The sequence below is a fragment of the Anopheles merus genome, unplaced genomic scaffold (assembly GCF_017562075.2).
Source record: "Anopheles merus strain MAF unplaced genomic scaffold, AmerM5.1 LNR4000156, whole genome shotgun sequence".
Taxonomy (NCBI): Eukaryota; Metazoa; Arthropoda; class Insecta; order Diptera; family Culicidae; genus Anopheles; species Anopheles merus.
The window spans coordinates 42,158-62,885 of NW_024427736.1; the positions used below are offsets into that span (position 1 = coordinate 42,158).

The 20,728-nt window shown below is 44.7% G+C and overlaps 2 protein-coding genes across 2 annotated transcripts; both read right to left on the reverse strand.

Annotated features, from left to right (window-relative positions):
• Positions 1–147: 147 nt before the first annotated feature.
• Positions 148–1,257, reverse strand: LOC121601730. The gene has a single exon (XM_041930535.1). It carries the CDS (start codon positions 1,255–1,257, stop codon positions 148–150), a length of 1,110 nt encoding a protein of 369 aa, XP_041786469.1.
• Positions 1,258–11,220: 9,963 nt separating this feature from the next.
• Positions 11,221–19,456, reverse strand: LOC121601729 (alpha-N-acetylgalactosaminidase-like). Its single transcript, XM_041930534.1, has 6 exons — positions 19,205–19,456; positions 12,983–13,427; positions 12,730–12,891; positions 12,455–12,652; positions 12,205–12,369; positions 11,221–12,126 (listed from the first exon to the last, which is right to left on the reverse strand). The coding sequence occupies exons 1-6, from the start codon at positions 19,408–19,410 to the stop codon at positions 11,968–11,970; spliced, it is 1,335 nt and encodes a 444-aa protein (XP_041786468.1). The 5' UTR covers positions 19,411–19,456; the 3' UTR covers positions 11,221–11,967.
• Positions 19,457–20,728: the final 1,272 nt, after the last annotated feature.

Here is a 20,728-nt window from a genome sequence, read left to right on the forward strand (position 1 = left end):
GGTATCCAATTGTAACCTTGCTGATTTATTCCCGATCTGGATGGTCACAAATTTTCTGTGCTGCTGGACACTGCAAACGTTGACTCGTACCACTCTGGTTGCTACGGATGGTCGCTGGTAAAATTTCTTATGCCTCGTGCGGCGGTGTCAGGAAGCGCAATGTCCCTCTCGATGACCGATGCGACCGCAATCACGACACTTGTGCGCCTTGTACGTGCATTCCCTGGACCAATGCAATGCACCACAAAGCCAACACGGATTACGGGGTTTGGAACCAGTGCTTCTGTCAAACGGTTTGGAGTTTCGCTCGTCGTTCCTCTGGTACCGCTGCTTATCTCCACCCGCATGGACCGCGTGCACACGTTCGCTCGTATCGGTCGCGATCATAGCACTATCCGCTTTAACTCGTGCTAGCCGGTGGCAATCTTCTGCTAGCTGCGCAAGGGTTGCATCTGTGCGCTCTTCCATGCTAGCAAGCAGCCTGACACGAATATCACGATCACATTCATCCTTCAATCCGCATACCAGGACGAGACATTTGAATTGCTCTTCTGTCATAGATGCAAATTCAAAATCGACGCATGCGCGGTTTACTCGGCCGGTAAATGACAAAAGATCCTCGGAGCGCGATTTGGTGATGCTCAAACATTTATACCGCTTGCTTAGGGTCGACTCCATTTTGCCAAAAAGCACCGTGAGCTTTTCCACCATTTCTGAAAATGAAAGGTCACGGGGGGCACGCGGTAAAATGAAATTGGTGAAACGAGCATACTCGCCTGCTCCTAACTTTCGTCCAAGGAGTCGAACTTTTGCTGCGTCGTCCAAACGGGATGCATCTTGCGCGAACAGGTCATCGTATCGCGCGTACCATGACTCAAATGTGATGTTGGCTTCCGCATCATGATGAAACTCGGTAATATTGCCAGCAAGAGCTTCGAGGATGAGCTCCGGATTGCTGGGTTTCGCGGTAGGTTGAAGCTCACTATAATGGGTCACTGGTGTAGGTTGCTGCTGTTCCCGTTGCTGCATAAGCTGAGAAAATAGTTGCTGCTGCTGTGTCATTTGCTGCTGCTGTTGGGCCATTTGCTGCTGTAACAGGTGCAGCATTTGCTGTATCATTGTGATGTCCGATGTTGTTTGCAACGATGGCGCATTCTGCGATGGTGGTGGATGCTGTATGAATGCTGCGTTCAGGACACCATTCTGCGACAGCCGTCTCTGCTCCTCGGTGATCGGCGTCTCTTCGGGGCTTAACATTCTACGGCGTTTTCGCGGAATTGTTGCACTTAAAAAAAAAAGTTGACTGGGTTCACTTAGCTCGTCGCCACTTTTGTGTTTTGGTACTGTATGCTTTTGTTCGACAAAATAACTTTAGTAAACTAACACATTAAAAATTGTACACATATAAAAAGACGATACGCGGTAGAAAACACGTCCTGCTACGACGGCACCCGAAATGGAAGAGAGCCGATCTCTCTCGCTTTGCCGCCGCGCGAAGTACCGACGAACCCTTCGGCTACGTCGGATGCTGTCGGTTACCAGACAACACCGAGTACCTGTGGCTGCGTACTGCGCCCAGCGTAAGACCGCGCTTGCACAACACACGGAAACCCCAGTGTCAGCCGCGCACAATACAAAAACCACGCATCAGCGCGCGATCGACCTCTACGCGCCGGCAGACACAGACACAGAATCGGCGCCTGTGTTCTAATGCGCTCTTCGGACGGCCTCCGGTCTCGGTCAACCCCCAAAGGCACATTTACTTACTGCGATCTGTGCCGCGCAAAGAGGAACCTTCACGCGTACTCTCGCACACCGTCGTTGGTACGCGTTTGTCGCGCGTCTCTCCCCCCAAGCGCCACACACATCTTCACACAGCTCTATGTGGCAAATGGGAGCAAAGTCGAACTCGTTCATCTCTGCCGGATCCCGCCGCATTTGATTTGTGCGCTCGGTGCGAGTCGGTCAAGAATTATTTTTAAACATATCCTTCGTGAAGCGGGGTGAAGCGGACTGTGCGCGAACTGTCCAACCAAAGCCATACATTCAATTCAGTCGTAAAAGTACGGTGCAAGTGTGCAACTTTCTCCAAGTGCGATTGAACACAGCCATTGTGCGAAAACAACTAATTTCCTGCTGGAGCGGTTGCCAAGGTGACTGGTGACTAGGGTTGCTGCAAGAAGGTGTGCACGTCGTGTGCTGTGCTAACCCTATACTAAGCAAACCAAAACGATTCTAAGCTGGCTTTAACACACCGACAGCGGTGTGGCGGCTCGGAAGTAGCAACAACCTCACCATCCTTCCATCGCATCCGTGGCCAGAACTGTTTCGATCTGAGGAAGCTAATCGAACACACCTCTTCCGATCATTTCAGCGAAGAAGGGGGGAAGACAACTGAAAAGAAAGAGAAAAAGGGCAGGGAGAAGAAAAGTGCTTCGAAAGTAAGGTTAAGGTCAGTCTTAATATAGGGCGCTAATCTGGCGCGATTGAGCGAAACAAACTAACCGGCTTGCATGTGTTGACTGTGGGCGCGCTTGGGTAATCGAAATATATTATTCCGTCGAAAAGGAGAATCCCCTCGTACGTGTACGTGTCGGTGCGTTATCAGCCATAACAGTTGGCTTTGTGTGCGTGTGTGCGTGTGTGTGTTTGCCCTTCTAATCGACACACTGCTGTGTGTGCTCTTTGCACGTGAAGGTAAAGAAGAGCAACCGCATTGTTTGGGCCGGCGCCACCACCGCGGTGTGTTCGCTGACAGTTCGCATCCAAGCTTCGATTGATCGAGAAGCCCCAGTCAGCAGCATCCCCACTGAATCTCGGCCGCGGTTTTCTGCGTAGAAGAACGAAAACAATAACAGTTTAATAACCTTCCCAACGGTCAACGACAACGCGCGGAACCGCTTTTTTTTGTTTTCTTGGTGTAGAATTGCGGAACACACTACCGCGCGCGTGTGTGATAGAGTGAGCACGAAACTAGCCGCTGCCATTGCCGAGCGAAAGAGACACCGCGCGAGAACAAGTGCGAGTGATAGAAAAGGAGAGAGTGCGTGCTAGTGTTTTCGCCTTCTAGAGCGGAGAGCGTACCGGAGTCTGTCCACTGTACAGTGCACACGCTGTATGCAATCGTGTATGGTGCGCCTGCCCGTCCGGTGCGGAAACAAACAGAGAGGACAGCTCCTTCTTCTTCATATATCGCCTCGGTTCGCGTGAATCGATCTCACAGGCTGCAGGTGTGCAAGTGCATTTGCAACACTGCAACGGTGGTGCATATAGAGCTGGTATAACAACAAAGAGAAAGAGTTTGTGAGAGAGCAAAAGCGATCCAATCCTGTAGGATTTGTTGTTCTTCTTTGTCGGGGGAGAAGAAAATAGTTCCTAAAAAAACACATACACACACAAACGCACTGGGCCCCATTCCATTCTCAGTAGGCTGGTGTTTTGTTTTTGGTTCGCTTCTCAGAATCCATTCTTCGCTACGGCCAAGCGAGTGCATTTGTTTGGCTATCACAGCTGGTCAAAGAAAAGTGCGAACAGGAAGTGAAAATAACTGGCCCTAATCAAGGTTCTAAAACTCAGCGAAAAGCGCCCCAAATCAGTGAACGTCCTTGAAGCGCCACTCGGTCTCTGTGTGTGTTTCTGTTTGTGCCTGTTTCCGGCTGTGACACCAGTGAAGGAGAGAAGGCGAACAAAACAGTGAAGGCCTTGCCAAACCCCCGAACAACAGTAGCAGCAACAATAAACAGGAAGTGTTCTAGCTGGTGGTTTTCTTTCATTGCCCTCCGGAACTTGTTGAAGTAGTGTTTGGGCCTTTAAATTAGCTGAATCGATTAGAACATTGACACCAGTGCAGCGAGATATGGCGCCGATTGCGACTACAAACGAGCCGAAAATGGCACAAGGCGGCGAGGAAACTCTCACGCGCCACGCGGATGCAAATCAGCGCTACTACCCGTCGTCCACCAACCGTAAGTTGACCTGACCTGCCATCCAGCCCTATCTGGCCCTGGTCTGTCCAACCCCCCCCCCCCCCCACCGCATAAACGCATAACACTGCATGTAACACTCCTAAATATCCTTGAGATTGCTTTATTTTTAGAAAAGCGGTCTCCTATGATCCAACGAAATTGACCCGTGCTTTTGCAACACGTGAGCGAGATTTGTCATGAGTTTGTGTCACATGAAAGAAGAATGTTTTTCATTTTTACATATGGTATGGAAATTCTTGAAAATGATGCAACTGTTGAAAAAAAAAAATGAAATGAACTTTTGAACGGTTTCGCTGCGCACACTTTTGCTAACACTTTGGTCTGGTTTGTTTGAAAGTTCTCATCAACATTAATTTCAGCCGGAGATTAGATTATTCTGGGCCTTGATTGGGTTGACGCATGCAAGAGCAGGGGCAGCGAGTGTTACATGAGCTGCTCAGGAGTCTTTGGCAGTTTGTTTGCATACTGGCAAGGAAACTTTCCACTGTTATTGTAGAGATTTGACCGTAAATAGCAAACGCTGTTTCAAGCGATCCGGAAGATGCCTGGGACATTTAATGTGATGTAGATGGATGTTTATGACCTCTCTTTTCACTAACACCAATAATGAGTACACCTTTACAATCCTTATCATTGCCATTTTTAGATAATGTTTGGTGAGCCCGCCATCTAATTTATCATACAATCAAATGCACTTAACACTTGTTAAACACAACATGGGCTAAATTACAATGACTACGAACAATGTAATAAATAGCAGGGCTTGGCAAAGACCGGCTCGCGAGGTAAATCTTTTTTGCCCGTGTGACCCTTTTTTCCGGGATATTCTTAAATCAAAAACTTTAGAATGTTACGTGTCTATTTTCATTGTCGATCGATTTTGCACATAAATAAAAAAAAGCGTATAAATTTTTATAAATAAGCTGCATTTTTGAGTTGCACCCTTATCTGGCCAATTTACTCTGTGAGTGGTTGCTTGTAATTTATTAAATATTTTCAAAGGAAACTGGAGTACACTATTACTCAATACAACTTTCATGGTCAATTCCTGGATTATCTGGACATCTTGTAGACTGTACTATTCCATCAAATTCTTATTGTACTCGACCAGTGTTAATATTCACCCGTCCAAGTTTTGCAATTATTGAGGAAAGCAAATTTACGTTTTATACTTGGAAAAAGCAAAAATAGCATATATTTTGTATTTTTGTAACTAACGCTCAACAAGCTCTCAATTCCCAAATGATGTAAGCTTTACATCAACAACAATAACACTGTTGCCAAACGACAAAAGCGACAAAAGTCCCATATGACACTTGATTAAAAAAGCCAAAAAAATGATTTTGTTTCTAAACATTGGACTGAAGTCTAAAAATGAGTATCAGTGTAAAATTAATGTTTTCGCCCTGAAAACTGGCACACAGGGAACTGAATTTTTTCAATCCGTTGAAAAGTTCGCTGATCCCTGTGCAATGAAGTTTGCATTACAGGATTTTTTTTTCAGGAGTTCTCATAGTTGTGGGACTGTTTCTTTTGGAAATGAGCTTAATGTAATGGGAATTTGGCTCTATAGCACTCTTGTTGAACAAATCCAATAGGAATTAGATTAGAGACCAATTTTCATCATATGAAGTTGAATTCTGATCAGAAAGAGAGGAAGTGTCCCACAACTATGAGAACCCCTGGAAAACCCTGTAGAATAGACTCCAGAATTTGGAGTGTTACATTAGACGATTTCGTGCATTTAATATAATTTTCGGTTCAATCTAAAGTGCTCAGGAGGTTTGCGACATGATTAAAAGCGTTGATACCATGTAAAAACCACATTTAGGTGACGTATGCATCTCAATTCGTCTATCCAACCAGTATTATCATGTTGACTGACTGACCTAATTAGGGGTGGAAATACCTGATCTCAGGAGGGCATCGGCCATTGGTAGAACAATGTGTTGTTTACGTAGTTTCCGGATTTACGATCGTAGGTTAATGGTTTTTTTTACTACGATATAATCTCAAGACAATGAATTAAGTTTTTCCGGTTTTCTTACTAAGCAGATTGTAAGTTGGTATGTGTATACCATTTTCTGTCTATTATCAAGTACAAAAACAAACACATGCACAACAATAAATCAACCACACGCAACCAGCTCATTGTTGGCATATGAAGCCTTTACTCCTCCCATCCCAATTAATCTTGATTGTTTGCGGTACACTAAATTGTCTTATCAGCGAAAAATCGTTCGCCAGATAGTCCCGTCACCTTAGCCTGATGGGGCTGCTAATTTATGGACTTGCTTTTCAATGCCAACTTGCGCGCGTTTGTACCCTTCTGGAATCGAACGCGCTCCGTAGAATGTTCGAGTTGGATGCGGATGAGCTTCCAAACATTTGGGTCAGTACAGAACCACCACAGCCCGAGGTGACAGAACGTCCTGGCTGGACCCGGCCCGGTTGGCATAACACTTTAATCGACCGAAATTGAAGCTCATCGTACCGGGAGGTCATTTTAATCAAGCTGGCCTGGCAGTCGTCCCCATCTTCTTACATCTTGAGCCGATCCCATTTCGGTCGCCAACCAGTCTCGGCTCACACACTCCAAGGTGTGGAGTAGGAGTGGGTTTGCAATAGTGTCCGTATGCTATGGCGAGTGCATGCAAACTCTAAAATGAGAGCAACAATTTGATGCCCGCCGAAAGCGTTTCTTTGGGACAGTTTTTTCACCTTTTGTCGCCAAAAATATGTTTTCCGTGTTATGACTTCAACCACGCGCACACTTTTACGTCACGATTATTGGGGGCCACTCCTTCTTTTGTGTCGTGTATTGTTTGAGCTTTGAACCACCGCAGATATTCAACCTCGCAGAAGATGTACGTCAGTGATGGGAAAGTGAAAAAATAACAATATTTCACACCTTCCCTGTGTCTTCCTACTCGCTCAAGTTGCACTCATTTGCTAAATATAAATTAATGTGTTTGCTTACGCTCTTCCAACACACACCACACCAAGCCCGGGGCGTGTTTAATCAAATGCCGTGTTTGTTTCGTCGTAGTGACTTTGAGCATTCTTTTTGAGAAAAAAAGAAGGAACTTTGAGTACTTTATCACAGCACAAAAGTTACTTGATCTAAATGGGTAGCTTACGCGATCGCACTAATTGTTGATGGGAGGAGGGTTTTTATTTTCGACGAACCCTCCCTCTTCCCGCACACAACAAGAAACTCGGGGAGTAAACAAACACGTTTATCGTTCGTTTGACAACATCGTCCTATGAGTAAACCAGCAGCCCCAGCAGGCCCGCTCAGGGGGAAATTTGTCGTTGATAATCAAACCGGTATCTCAAGGGGGCTTGCGCTCGACAACACAATTCGTTGATGGGCGAATGAGAATGGACGCGATCGCTGTTGCTAATTGCATTATGAAATTAATACGATCACTTGATCGGCTGAGACTTGAAAGTGCAACGACATCATACAGGGGTTAGGTGTCGTTGAACGGGCATTTGGGTTGTTGTAAATAAAAGTGTTTGTGGCTGAAAAATACTGGTTACAATTGAAATTCAATTGAACAACTAAAATCACTATTTAAACATTTTTTTTTTAATATCGCTATACAAACATTGAAAATAGATAAAAATGTATTACAAGCCATACCAAACATCGATCGTCGTGCTGCCCTTATTAAGGGTTAACCATTCGGCCTTCCCTTTTTGCGTATGGTGGTGGGTTGTGTTTAGCTTAGCAACAATGTTGTTGCCGTTGCCTGCTGGAGGGAAAAACAAACCGCAATCGCGCTCCACGTAACAACACAGTTGAATAACTTTTATCACACCGCTCACTCGGCAGGATGATAACGGGTTGTTGTGGTGTGGAAACACCTGGCTGTTATTTCGCAACAACCCCTCCTAGGGCACAAGGGGGCTCGTCTCGTCCCATCGCCTAGAACTTTTTTGCAACGGTAATCAATCACAACCCGCGTTTGCTTTGCCACTTAGTGTGCGAGGTGGATTGTTTTCGCCTTGACGCGTTCTAGAAGAGACAGACGCTGCTGGTCTCAGTCGCTGGAGTTACGCAGGTTGTTTTTTTTTTAGCTTTCGCTTGTACTCAAACAGAAACTAAAGCGTGACAAGCGACTGATGCGAAGGTGATAATTACATTATCTGGATAGTCGTGCACTTGGTTTAGGTTGATGGATCGTGATTGTACAATTGGGAAGTAGGGCAAGAAATAGTCATTAATAAGTTAATAAATAAATCAATAAATAAATAAACAAACTTCGAAATAGAGTTCTAAATAAGCAACAGGACACGATTATTAAATTAATAATAATGTAGCTATCTGTGGACTTGAGTGTTTGTAAGTTACACGGGCAAAATCGACAAATTTGAAATAAGAAATCATCAAACGAAGGATATAATATAAATTAATAAAATCAATTAAATAAAAAACAGTTTTTACCATACATAACCTTTAATAGAATATATAACAAGAAACAAGAGCATGCAAATCTTCTTGCATTCGCATCTAATCACCGGCCGTCAGCCTTTATCGGTCAACCAGATCTGGTCATATGTAAACAATGTTTTCCTATTGCAATCTGAACCGATCGGTCAGCGCTGTCAGGGTGAGACCTTTTTTAAATGGTTGTCATTTCTGCCCTGTCGCTATTTGTACAGTGAATGTAATCAAAGGCTTCAAAAGCACGTGTTGCAGGCATACGTCCTACCTCCAGAAAGCTCCAGGGCTAGATAAGCAAGCGTGCAAGTGTTGAAAGTAAGCAAATAAAGACTCCGTACACCCGACACACACAGCAGAGAGTTCGCATGGAACCAGAAATTAAATTTCGAACGAAACATGGTTTCAATTTCCAAACTTTGCTCTACTTGAGCTTTGTAAACAATGTCCCAAACACGCTCCACCAATTGCCCTCTGGAACAGAACGGATCTGGGTACGCTTTCCCGATCGCCACGAGCCTTCCCTTCACGAGGAAGTTGTGCGCCATAGTAAACCAGCGGCCGGTTGAACTTTGGAACCGAGGGCGAGAACTTGGGTGTGTGTGCGCGCGCGCGGGCCACACTCCCCGGGGTACAGCATCCGCGAGCGTGTGATGGAGACGGAGATGGCGGGGTCAGCTGATTAAATAAACATTACTCTCGGGTGCATATTGGACCCGGTCGGCGCTGCTCGGTCGTTGGAGGGTGTGCTTGCCGGTGCAGTTGTGTCTGTCTGGAGTTCAATAGATGGACTTTGCATACGGTTTGGTTGTGAGGAAGGAGGGGAGTGTTGTCCCCGATGCAAGGCTTACAGTGATCGCGATGTGTTCTATAGATCTGAGATAGATATCAGGGAGAACTTGTTTTGCCTGCGTTTGCATTTTTTTTGTGTTGTAAGAGCAGTCTGTATAATTTCATAAATGCTTCATAAAGACGTGAGACATATTAGTAAACTTCGTGGTGCTAAAGGTCGGGTTTAAAAAACGTTTTTTTGTGGAATTCATGGCTTATCGGCTTTAATAATTCAAGGCTTTAGTTTAAATTTACAGACAAATCAGAAAATAAATTTCCATTAATTCAAGTACTCAAGGTATTCAAGGATATTAATAGAGAATTCATCATCACCTTCAATTCGTCAATATGTCAATATAATTTTTGCTTTTGGAAAACTTTTTTCGCTTTTTTACAGTACGATGCGTAGAATTGTATGCCCTAAAGTGTTTTTTTTCTTCTACAAAAGTGTCTGTATCTCTATCAATGTAATAAACTCCATGAAACTCATGGGATATGTAGCGCATTAAATATGTTTTGTATGTAAAAATAGAAACTGCCTTGGTATTTTGTTTGAAAAGGAAAAACTTTTATGACTCTTTGATAAGATTCGATTAATTTGGCTCCTAAATAGATTGAGGGTTCTGTTTGTAATACAACAAATAGTTCAAGTGTACCTTAAGTACCTAAGCAAGTACCTTAAGCATTGTTTGATAGTTGCATAATCCATTATTCATCATATACAACTGATATTCTGCGTAGTGATGAAGGAAGAAGAGTCATTTAATCTGCCTTTTTGTTCACAAATGTATAATTTCTTTACAATTAGAAATAAATAGCCTAACCATTAGTCGCTTAAGTTCTACTGTTTTGTTCTATAAGAGATTTTTTTTTGCCATGGAGGGAGCAAATGTTAATAGCTTTGTAGGTACCAGCACGTTTAACGAATCGATTCTCGCTTAAATTGAATTTAATATTCTCTCTTATAAAAGTCGTGTTATCCTTGATGTTTGGGACCTTGCTACTATTCTATTTTTGAAGAGTATCGTTTATCTAGGTTATACTGTAATTTTGATGATCTTGGTTTTGCGTTGTATGATGTTCAATGCCGGTCTCATGGTACAGTCGTCAACTCGTACGACTTAACAACATGCCCGTCATGGGTTCAAGCCCCAAATAGACCGTGCCGCCATACGTAGGACTGACTATCCTGCTATGGGGGGAAATCAATAAGTCACTGAAAGCCAACCCCACAAGTGTGTTGGCAGGCCTTGACCGGCATCGGTTGTTGAGCCAAAGAAGAAGAAGATGTTCAATGGTTGATCATGTAAGTTTAGTTTTTTTATTTATATTAAACACTTTTTCTTTATCCTCGCTTTTTATGACATATTTTTTTAGAATATGAAACTCCAGATATTATACAAACTATTAACCATGTGTATTACAATTATTATTATTATTTAAGTTAGATATGTGATATTAAAGTACCCTCTACAACTTTTCGCAAATGATCCAATAAAGCGTGAGGCCTAAAATAATACCCTTATTTATAAGTTAAAGTTATATAATTTCTCAATATTGTCGTTTGCTAATTAGCTGCCGTTGCTCAAACGTACATTCTGTGGTTGTTGTCTCGTATCTGTTTTATTTATTAATTCATTATCTCAAATTGATTTATTCAATAATTGGTTTTGGAAACTATTAAAGAAATAAAAAAAAACACACAAGGACATCATCACCTACTCACTCGTCCCTCTCGGTTTCCCTCCCGGGGGAGGCAGACTGTCCCGTATCATAAATTATACAATGTACAAACCTAATCTTATGCGCGTACCAAGATTATACACCACGGATTCTGATGGAAAATCCCTCGCCCTGAACAGTGGACACAGGGCAGGGATTCGGCAAGGAAGACACCGGTTCGGCCAACAACAGCCAACCGTGCTGTGGTGGTAGTAGTGTGGGTATGTTTTACTCTCCCGACAGGGCGCGGGAAGGAAAAATTCTTGTGTTTTATAAAAAAAAACCGTAACGTGTAACGTTATCATATCACTGTGGCGCTTCCACTATACACCCAAAGTGTGCACACCCGGTGCAGGGGAAGCATACTCGCTCTACGTACACGGAAGCACACGTTCGTATGAAAAGCACCATTTGGTTTTTTGGCTGCAGAAGAATCGTGTTGGTTGCTCTTATGCGTCTTCTTCTATAGCTAGTTCACAATCGGATCCTACGCTAATAAACGCCCCGTGTGTTGGTGGTTACTCCTGAAGAAAAAAGGGTGTAACCCTTCTCTCGGTCGTCGGTCTATTGCCGCATTTTGTCTATTCCTTCGTCTGTCAGCGCGAACAGAAGTACACTGTGTATGTGGCTTTAATTATGTTTCTTTTTCCCATCAAAACTGGCACATGATTGTTGTCTTTCTGCTGCTTCTTCCGATAAGCTATCCCTCAAAAAGGGTGTTCCTGTGGTGTGTTTTGCTTACATCACTATCAAATCGCACCATGCTTTTGCATGCTGCTATAACTTGTTTCTGAAATATCGCCTGATGGATGTGTATGGGTCTGCGTGTTCAAATATTTGTATTTTGCTAACGAGCGGGGATCGGTTTATGTTATTCAAATTCCGACATCTACACCTGGTTTGCTCTTCCCTCTGTTACAGCATTAAAAACGGGGCCTGTTGCTGATGGGATGCAGTTACAATTCGGGCTTTAGTGCTTTAGTTAGGATAGCGATAGAAGATTGGATTGTACGGTCTCTTGGAGAAACGCTCCGGCTGAACGTCGGCCCGCAGTATCACCACACCCGATGGGTTCACCTTCACCTTAATCTTTGTCTGGGGGCTCAGCACTCCGTAGTCGACTTCCTCGTACAGGTCCTACAATACAGGAGGTACAAAGCATTTATTAGCGTCATGCGTGATTTGGATAGGCGCGATAGGCGATTTGTCTCTTACCTCAACCCTGTAGCCCGTGGGCGAAATGAGGCCCAGCTCGCGCAGGGTCACGGCCACATCCGACGGGGTGCCGTCCGTTCGCCGGTTGACGAAGGCGATCGCGTACGAGTAGTACGTCTGGTAGATCGGTGTGATCGGCCGGGACCAGATCTCGATGCCCTTGTGCTGCAAAAGCGAGATGGATATTGTAGCATGGGTTCGGTTTTACTACGAAGCAGTCGTTGGCATGCTTAGCCCCTATCACCACTACCTTATAGATTCTTCGCCCTTGGATGCCGAGCGGATCTTGATCGACCGCAATAATTTTGCGGTTCTGCAGAATCGCCTTAAACTCGGGCCGGATCGTGCGCAGATCAACGGACATCATCAGCGGTGCAGCCATAATCGCCCAAAGCGCCATCTGTGTTTTGGACTGTTCGTAGCTGAGTCCGAAGTTTCCGATGATCAACTGTAGTGACATAAAAGAGCGAAAAGTTAGTACAGCTTGAGCATTAGCGGCACTGGTGAGTTGTCTGTTGTCATTACCATGTCCGGATCGTTCCAATGCCCTGGGCCAGCGTTCGGGATGATGGCATCCTGATTGTTGCCGTAGTAGTCGATGATGCTCTCCAACGAAGCCCACGAGTCCTGGATGTCGTCATAGTTGCGCCACAGATTGCAGTGCTGAATGATGGACGAGTAGTTGGGCTGTGACGGAGGATGGAGGAGAAGATATACATAGAGAATTAGCTACTCGTTTCACCTTCTGCTTCTGCAACTTCCGCATCGTTCAACCCACATTCATGCCGGCGTAGATCTGATAAACCGGCCAGCTGCAGGAGTAGATCATCGGGCGACCGGTGGCATTCAGATTGCGGCCGAACTCCGGATACCCATGGTCCATGTCGATCGGCAGCGAGTAGCACCCGTCCAGCTTGACGTAGTCCACGTCCCAGGAAGCGAACTGGGCGGCATCGTTCGCCGAGAAGCCCAGAATGCCCGGATATCCGGCACACGTGTAGTTGCCGTAGTCTTCGTAGATGCCGAACTTAAGGCCCTTGGCGTGGACGTAATTGGCCAGCGCCTTCATGCCACTGGGGAAGCGACGCCGGTCGGCGACCAGCTCACCGCGCGGTCCACGCGACTTCTCCAGCCAGCAGTCGTCCACGTTGATGTACTCGTAGCCGACGGCGGCATATCCTTCGCTCACGACCAGGTCGGCCATCGTACGGAATAAGTGCTCACTGGAGGGGAGGTGGGGGGGAAGAAAAATAGGAAGTATTTAGCATATGTATTACCTATTAAATGTAATCAGTAAAGTCGAACAAAACATGATAATGTATGCAGACATCAGATCAGCGAGATATTGTAATCTGTTTCACAATCTCTTATGCCCCTAAGGAGGAGGCTCGAAATAGGCCACCTAACCTTTAATGTCCACCGAGCGAAGGCCTTCCGCCTTGTCTTGCTAATGCTGTCGATTCGTCGGCCCCTTTTCCTATGTGACATTGTACGGCCGTAAAGTCACGCAAAAGTCAAGCCCTCCCACCGCATGCAAAATGTGATCGCGGTTGCGCGTTGCGCTTCTATAGGCGCACAACATATGGATGGGTTCGTGTGGCACCGGAATCTTCTAACTATTTCTAAAACCGCCCACGGCAAGCGCTCTGGCACGCTTGAGCGCAAGAACGTAAGTCGTTCGTGATTTCCTGGATTCGCGTCTGTTGAATCTCTCTAGGGCAAACGCTGCGCAATGCTATAGGTCAACGCAATTCTTTGCTGTGTATGCTGTTAGAGTGACCGATTGCTTTCCGAGTGTAGAGTGTATGGAGGATGCAAAACTCAAGTTACAACGAGACAAAGTACAGTGGGTGATCTTCTGAGGCAACGAAGAATTGATGACCCAGTTTTAATTTAAATGACTCGAGTGATCGACACAGCACATTGCATTCCCGGCCTCTTCAGTGCCTGTAGATGACACGATCTTCAAAGAGGACATGATTCCACAAGGGACTGCTTCCCTTCCTCTCTCTCTCTTACTTTTGGAGATTATGGAGGATTAGCAGAAGCACGGTGCGGTGGATTAAACGTATCGCTCGACAAGAAGCGTTTGATCGATCGACACACCACGATAGCACTTAATGCCTTTGGTGATGATTTACACGCGAGAAGTACCCATCATCCCACTTTAGCGCTGTGGATGAGTAGTGCTTGGCTCGAGAGAGAGAGAGAGAGAATGAGAGGAGGGAGGCGATATTGTTATATTCAATTTATCTTCGGCACCGTACGGGTCGTGTAGGTCGTTATCGGGATGGCCTTTCTAGGGATTGGTCGATCAGGTCTCGCAAAACAATCAATTCAATCGATCGCCGTAGTGTGTCTCCCTAAGTAATGGAGCTTATTGGGCTTTCAAACCCCGATGTCGCCACCTCCGATGGTATTAGGATGAAATGATGAGCAAAAAAAAAAAAAACATGGGTAAAGTGTGTTTGTCCTTGTTCAAGGAGATTTTACACGTTTTTTCTCCCCGTCTTCATCGCATACGAACGTGTCCAACTGATGAAAGGTGGATTATGGTTGCGAGATGCTTGAGGAAGATCTTTTTTTTTGGGATGGGTTATCCATTTTTTGGGTCTCTTTTTCCCAGCTCATTTAAAATACCCTTCGGCGATGTGAGCGTGATATAGCAGGGGGAGCTTTGGGTTATAGTTTTAAGCGCCGAAAAAAACACACTTTGCTGTAGGGGATAGGTTTTTAATTTGTACGGCGCAAAAACAAATTAAAACTGGACGATCATAAATTAGTAGAAATGTGTTTGAATATACATCCCTCGACCCCGTTGTTTTTCTTTGGTTTACTTTTGCTTGTTAGCTGATTTTATTGATCAGCTATTGATTTATGGTTTACACTCGGAGGCCAAGGTCTTCAGTTTTATGATCCCTTGCTTAACGCTAATGTTGCTTTCAGTTCCGACAAATTTGAATATCCGAAAGCAATCATATATTGGATGTTCTTATAGTGTGCTTTAGGCTGATGTAGTCGATACACAAAAGAGACAGAAAATGAAACAGTCATCGACTATGACTCATGTTTTCCCCTCTTGTTGCCAATGTTGGTCAAGCAGCAATTGTAAATGTTCTGTCAACAAGTCGCTTCCTTGCTTGCCAAAGTTTGCGATCTTGATCTAATTTAAATGTGATGTTGGCTCAAGTGTACTTAAACCGCCTGTTCAGCTCTCCGTGTTAAGCACTTTTAACGGTCCTCCTGCGTGCTTGGGAACGTGTCTAGTGTTTTGTCAACCGCCACAACCCCTCTCGGTAAACTCTCTTCACACACTCTCAACACGCCATCGAGCGAGGAGGAAAGTTTGTTTGGTTTTTTGCCCTCCTCACCACAAACTGCATACACGATCGAAAGAGCTGGCGCGTGCATAGATTCAGCTGATCGCACAACACTGCTCCAAAGCCACGAAAGATTGTGGGCGCAGATTGTTGCATTCCCTAAAAGAGCGAGAGGAGGTTGCGTGTGTGTGCACACGGAAACAAGGCGTCAGAAGACCGGGTGATCGCGCATTTTGGCGATCAAGAGTTGTTAGATTTAATTGACACGCGAGTAGGACGCAAGCAACGGTAGGCACCGTGGAGAAATGGGACTGGTTGATGGTCCGCGTGCGGCAAACGCGCCCGGGAGTCTAATAATTATGCTCATTATGCAAATGAGGGACAATTTCCCAAAGTTTCGTCGCTTAATTCCATCACGACGGGATGTGTGTCGGGGCATGCGCCGCCACAGCATCCGATGAGCATCCCGGTGAATGTCCGAAGGAAGCAATTATCTTCCCTTACGAAAACCCACGCGGCCAATCAATCGGCTGGACGGGGACCGGACATATGCCCGATAGACAACTGCGTAATCTGCCAACACTCGCGACATCTCGAGAACGGTCGTACCCCAGAGTGTATCGCTAGACGAACTCCATTACACAAAAGTTCGTTGCGAAAATGTCGTCCATCATTGATCCGTGTTATGGAATTAGAAAGGACCCGATGGGAAGCGAATTTTCGTCCAGAATATGTCTTGTGCTTCCATGGTTGGCGCGGGAACCAATCTTCTATGCTTCCACCAACGCGACAAAATCCGGTGGAAACGTGACCAAGAAGGAGGCTGAACGATCCCCAGCGTGCGCGCGCGCGTTACCTCTCACGATCCAATCTCGATCGATGGCAGTAGAATACGCGTTGGTAACTAAATTGCTGCATAAGTAGCATTGTCGTGTGTGCGCGTGTTTTGCTTCTTCAAATTCTCATCAACCTCTCCGGTGCCGGCAGTCGTCATCGAAAAAAAGCAGTGCGCGAGGGCCAAAGAGGTAATGCTCCTCAAATCGTATAATAATAATTACTTATTGCTTAACAGGCAGCATGCATGCAGACAGAGGGCGAAAGAGAGCGAAAGCAAATGAATTTAAAGGGAATAGTAATTACCGACTGTTACGAAACGACGGTGCAGTTGCTGTAGATTTCCTCTAGAGGGAGTCACTATACAGTGTAGCCTAGTTATTATAGAGGTTTGTTGTAGTTTCAAGCACTGTCTTGCGGAGCCGACTACTCTGACAGTTATGATGGGACATTGTATCATAGAAAATCATAAAAATGTTACACATTTAATAGAGAACTATAACATCTTCCCTTTGTCTGCTCTTGGTGTTCGTCTGATATAAAATTCACTCTTGGCACCTATTGCCTACTGGCACCTATTGTGATCATCAATTTCGGTGCTTTTGTGGCATGAAGTTGGCTTCATGCACGCTTTTTGGCTTGACAGTTGAGTGATTTTTATGAATGTTGCCAGATTTTGGACCCCAGCGGCGTGTAATTCGAGCAACCAACCAATGCTCTAACTGTGCATCCCTCCGGATACATCGTTTTGTAATGCAAAACAAACTGGTAGACCCAGCCGTGTGTGTTGCCCAATCTTGCAGTTGGGTCAGAATAATTGGACGCCGGACAGCTTTCGCAACTTTTGTGACACTCGAATCCGGCTTACGACACACACCGATGTGTGATGGAGGCATCATTTCGGTTGTGCCGGCGAGTGGTGTGGATCTGATTTATTGATCTGGGCAAGAAGGAGGGCACACACACACACGCGCGCGCGGTGGACACGATTCTCATTCCTCATCCTCGTTCCAATGATCCGGGAAGAACGCTTGCGCACCGCGTGTGGCATGCTTTTCGACGCAACCGGAACGTATGCGCAAGAAGTTGTGTTACGTAACAGAGATGGAAAAGGTCAAACGCTAGGAATGCACAAAACTGGTAATTGTAGAAAGGGGAGAGTAATTCCTTCTAGCGAGCGAATGAAATATCCCAGAGTCCACCACCACCCCCCATAACAATGGGAATTTGTGTGTGTAAAAAAAGATTTCTTTTCGGGATTTACATTTGCTTCCAAAATCGTGCACGAAGCATTAAGTGCTCGCAATTGCATATTCGCATCTTTTTTCTCGACCCCTTCACTTCTTGTGTAACAATCGATCAATAAAAATAAAATAAATCTACATTTGCCTGGAGCGCCTGAGGGGCTTACATTGATACAAACGTGTAAAGTCTGCCAACTGCAGGAAATCGGTTTAGAAGTTTTTAACCACAACACAAACACACACACAAAGTCCAGAGGCAATTGTGGCGCTTTGTGGGACAGTGTTGCAGCAGGAGGAGGGCTCGTAAAGCAACGCAAAATATGAAGCACCCGATGCGCTTGTCGTGACGCGTGTGGCCGTGCTAAATCCGGTAGGCAGTACACACTCCCGGAATCAAACTGACCTTTGCTTGCAGCCAGGCTGTTGTTGTTGCCGTTGTTGCTGCCCGTTGTGGCAATAAGTCAGGCGAAAGGGAAGAGTTATCGAGCGGAAAATGATGGACCACCAACACCACGCGCTAGTTGCGCTTCTTTTGTAAGGGGCAAAACGATCGATCGTAAGCTGTATGATCGGTTGCCTATTTTTATCATAAATAATCCATTCCCAACTGGATGTTGTTGTAGTGGCAAGTAGGATAAGGCACAATTAAGTAAAATGGCGACGAAAGATTGATAGCTATTTAGTGTGATGGATGATCAGTAAATAAATATTACTCTGTTGTTTAGGCTTAAACATTGTTTTGTTTGCTTTGGCAATTTTTGATGCATTTGTGGAGCTTTTTCTTGGATTGCAATAACGGCTAAAATTAAAAACAAATGGGTAAATTGAATTTAATGTAATGCAATCCACTACAATTGGGGCACACATTGGAGGAGCAAGCGCGCACACACTTTCACTTTTTGCCTCCAAAAAACCAATGGACCCAATGGAGTTTGGAGCATTAGTGTGCCAATACGCCGAAAGCCATAAACTTAACGACTCACAGGACCGTGAGAGGAACAGTGGTGGGCTATAAATCTTCGTTTATAACTGAGCAAACATACATCGGCGCCTAAGATTGATCCAAAATTCATGGCCATGGATGTACGAAACAACATAAAAATTGCAACAATAATCTTGTTGCTAGACTGTTGAACACCTGGGTTGAAAAGCTCATCCTTTTGCCTGTGCATCAGGAATTTGGTTTGTCGTAAAATAATTGCCTTTACCGTTGTGGACTTTAAAAGGAAACCTTGTAACTGTTGCTAAAGCACGAACGAAAGTCGTGGGCCTATCTTATCTTCTTTTGCAATATGTTTTGTCGCGTGATGTTGAGCTAATTTGAACCCAAACTGTACAGGGCGTGCCCGGCCAATTTTTCGTGTAGCTGGCTACACATTTGTCTAGCACAATATATCCTCCTATAGGGGAAGGTTACCATTTTCATGTAAGAGCTTTGCGTGATTATTGTGCGTCAACGCGTGCGGTGAAGCCTTTCATAATTCCGATAGCACGAGGCACTAGAGGGCATTTGAATTGGCACAACTTTGCCACTAAACAACAATATGGCTAACCTTAGGAACTGTGTTTAGAGTGAGGAAAATAGAAGACAGCAGCACATACCTGATACAATTTTCCGGATCACCCTCGCAGTCCGTATTGCAGCGGAAGCGCTCCCACGACAGCCATCCCATCGGCGGCGTCCTGGCGAGTCCGTTTTCGAGACTGTAGATGCAGGCCGGCAGCACGCCAATGCACAGCACGGTGGCGAGCACCATCGTGGCACGCTTCATCGCTGTCCCTCCTTTACTTTTGCGCTGTGTTTGCATTGTGTGGTACGGGTTTTAATGTAGGCAACAGCAGACGGAGAATCTGTTCTGAAATGATATAAATGAAGGTATAACAATTAATATTTGTGCTATTAGGAATTATTTTAATATTAAGAATATCGATATCATTTTATGGGTTGGTATAAAGGGCCATGTTGTCGCTTGTTGCGATCATTAGGGCATTTGATCATTTAAATTAGCAAGTTGAATCTTTCTGTCGGTCAAATGAGTTTTAACACTTTTAATACTTTCGTTACTAAAACATCGTTCCAAGCTGTTTTTAACCTTTCTTGAAAACATATTTTGGTTTCAGTAGAGACATGCAATCTTACTTGCTAATCTGAACGAGTATGCGACAAATCGGCGTATGATTACATATTTTTCAGGCTGAAAACCTAAGCCGTATAGTTTGGCCTGTGGTTTTGTATGGAGTGATGACGTCATTTCAGCCGCCAACTGTCAAACTTCATACAAAAAAAAACTGACTAAAATCGTAAAGCGTCCCATTGATGTTTATTACTGTGGAATAAATTGATCCACTTTTATGCCTTTGCCAATGTTACAGTTCTGCTTTGAATGTATTTTTATAATTTCAATCCCCGTTATCGACTCTTTAGATTGTCCCGTTTGGGGTTTGGACGATTATACAATGTAAAGCTTTACGATCGACACAATCGCTCCAAGGTCGATATATTTGCATAAGCAGTTCCGTTTCGGCGCAATATGCCATTGGATTTTTAATCCATTTCTTTATGGCTCATTTAAAGCATTCGCCTAGATTAAAAATTCAGCAATTATACAGTGTAATATTACAGGAAACAATTTCGTTCAACCAGTTGTGCCGAATCTCGCATGGCTTGGTACATACCCATATGCATAACATTTAATAGGGCTTTCGGGGAGGTTTGGTTGTAAAATAAATCCAATTACTGAATTAAGATGGAATCAAAACTTCATTTCAATTTGCGCGCTAATCATATTTCATCAAACACAGCACTGTGGCACGAAGATACACACCCGCATCAGCCCCGCCGTTCCACTCATGACCAGGAAAATCGTTCGGTCGAAAAAACTCGGTAATGAGACGGAGGCCCGCGTGAAATGATAAACAATTTGCCGCGTACTTTAAGGCGCGTGGTGGTGCAATATAATCCTGCCCATCTCTCTCTCTCTCTTTCTTTTTTACACTTTTTTCCATCTGGTTGGTAAAAATCCTTTCCAATCTCACTGGTAGTAGGTGTCGAATATTAACGCTTGCCTTATTATGCTTCATTAGGCATTATGCAACCGTGTGTGATACGACCACCAGCCGCCACAA

Bases quoted from the DNA above. Each gene is read 5' to 3' on its own strand.
- LOC121601729 (XM_041930534.1), bottom strand. From the start codon at position 19,410: ATGCAAACACAGCGCAAAAGTAAAGGAGGGACAGCGATGAAGCGTGCC. The intron at 12,892-12,982 runs GTGGGTTGAACG...CCTCCGTCACAG, and splicing joins AGATCTACGCCGGCATGAAT to CCCAACTACTCGTCCATCAT. The intron at 12,653-12,729 runs GTAATGACAACA...ATGTCACTACAG, and splicing joins ATTGGAACGATCCGGACATG to TTGATCATCGGAAACTTCGG.
- LOC121601730 (XM_041930535.1), bottom strand. From the start codon at position 1,257: ATGTTAAGCCCCGAAGAGACGCCGATCACCGAGGAGCAGAGACGGCTG.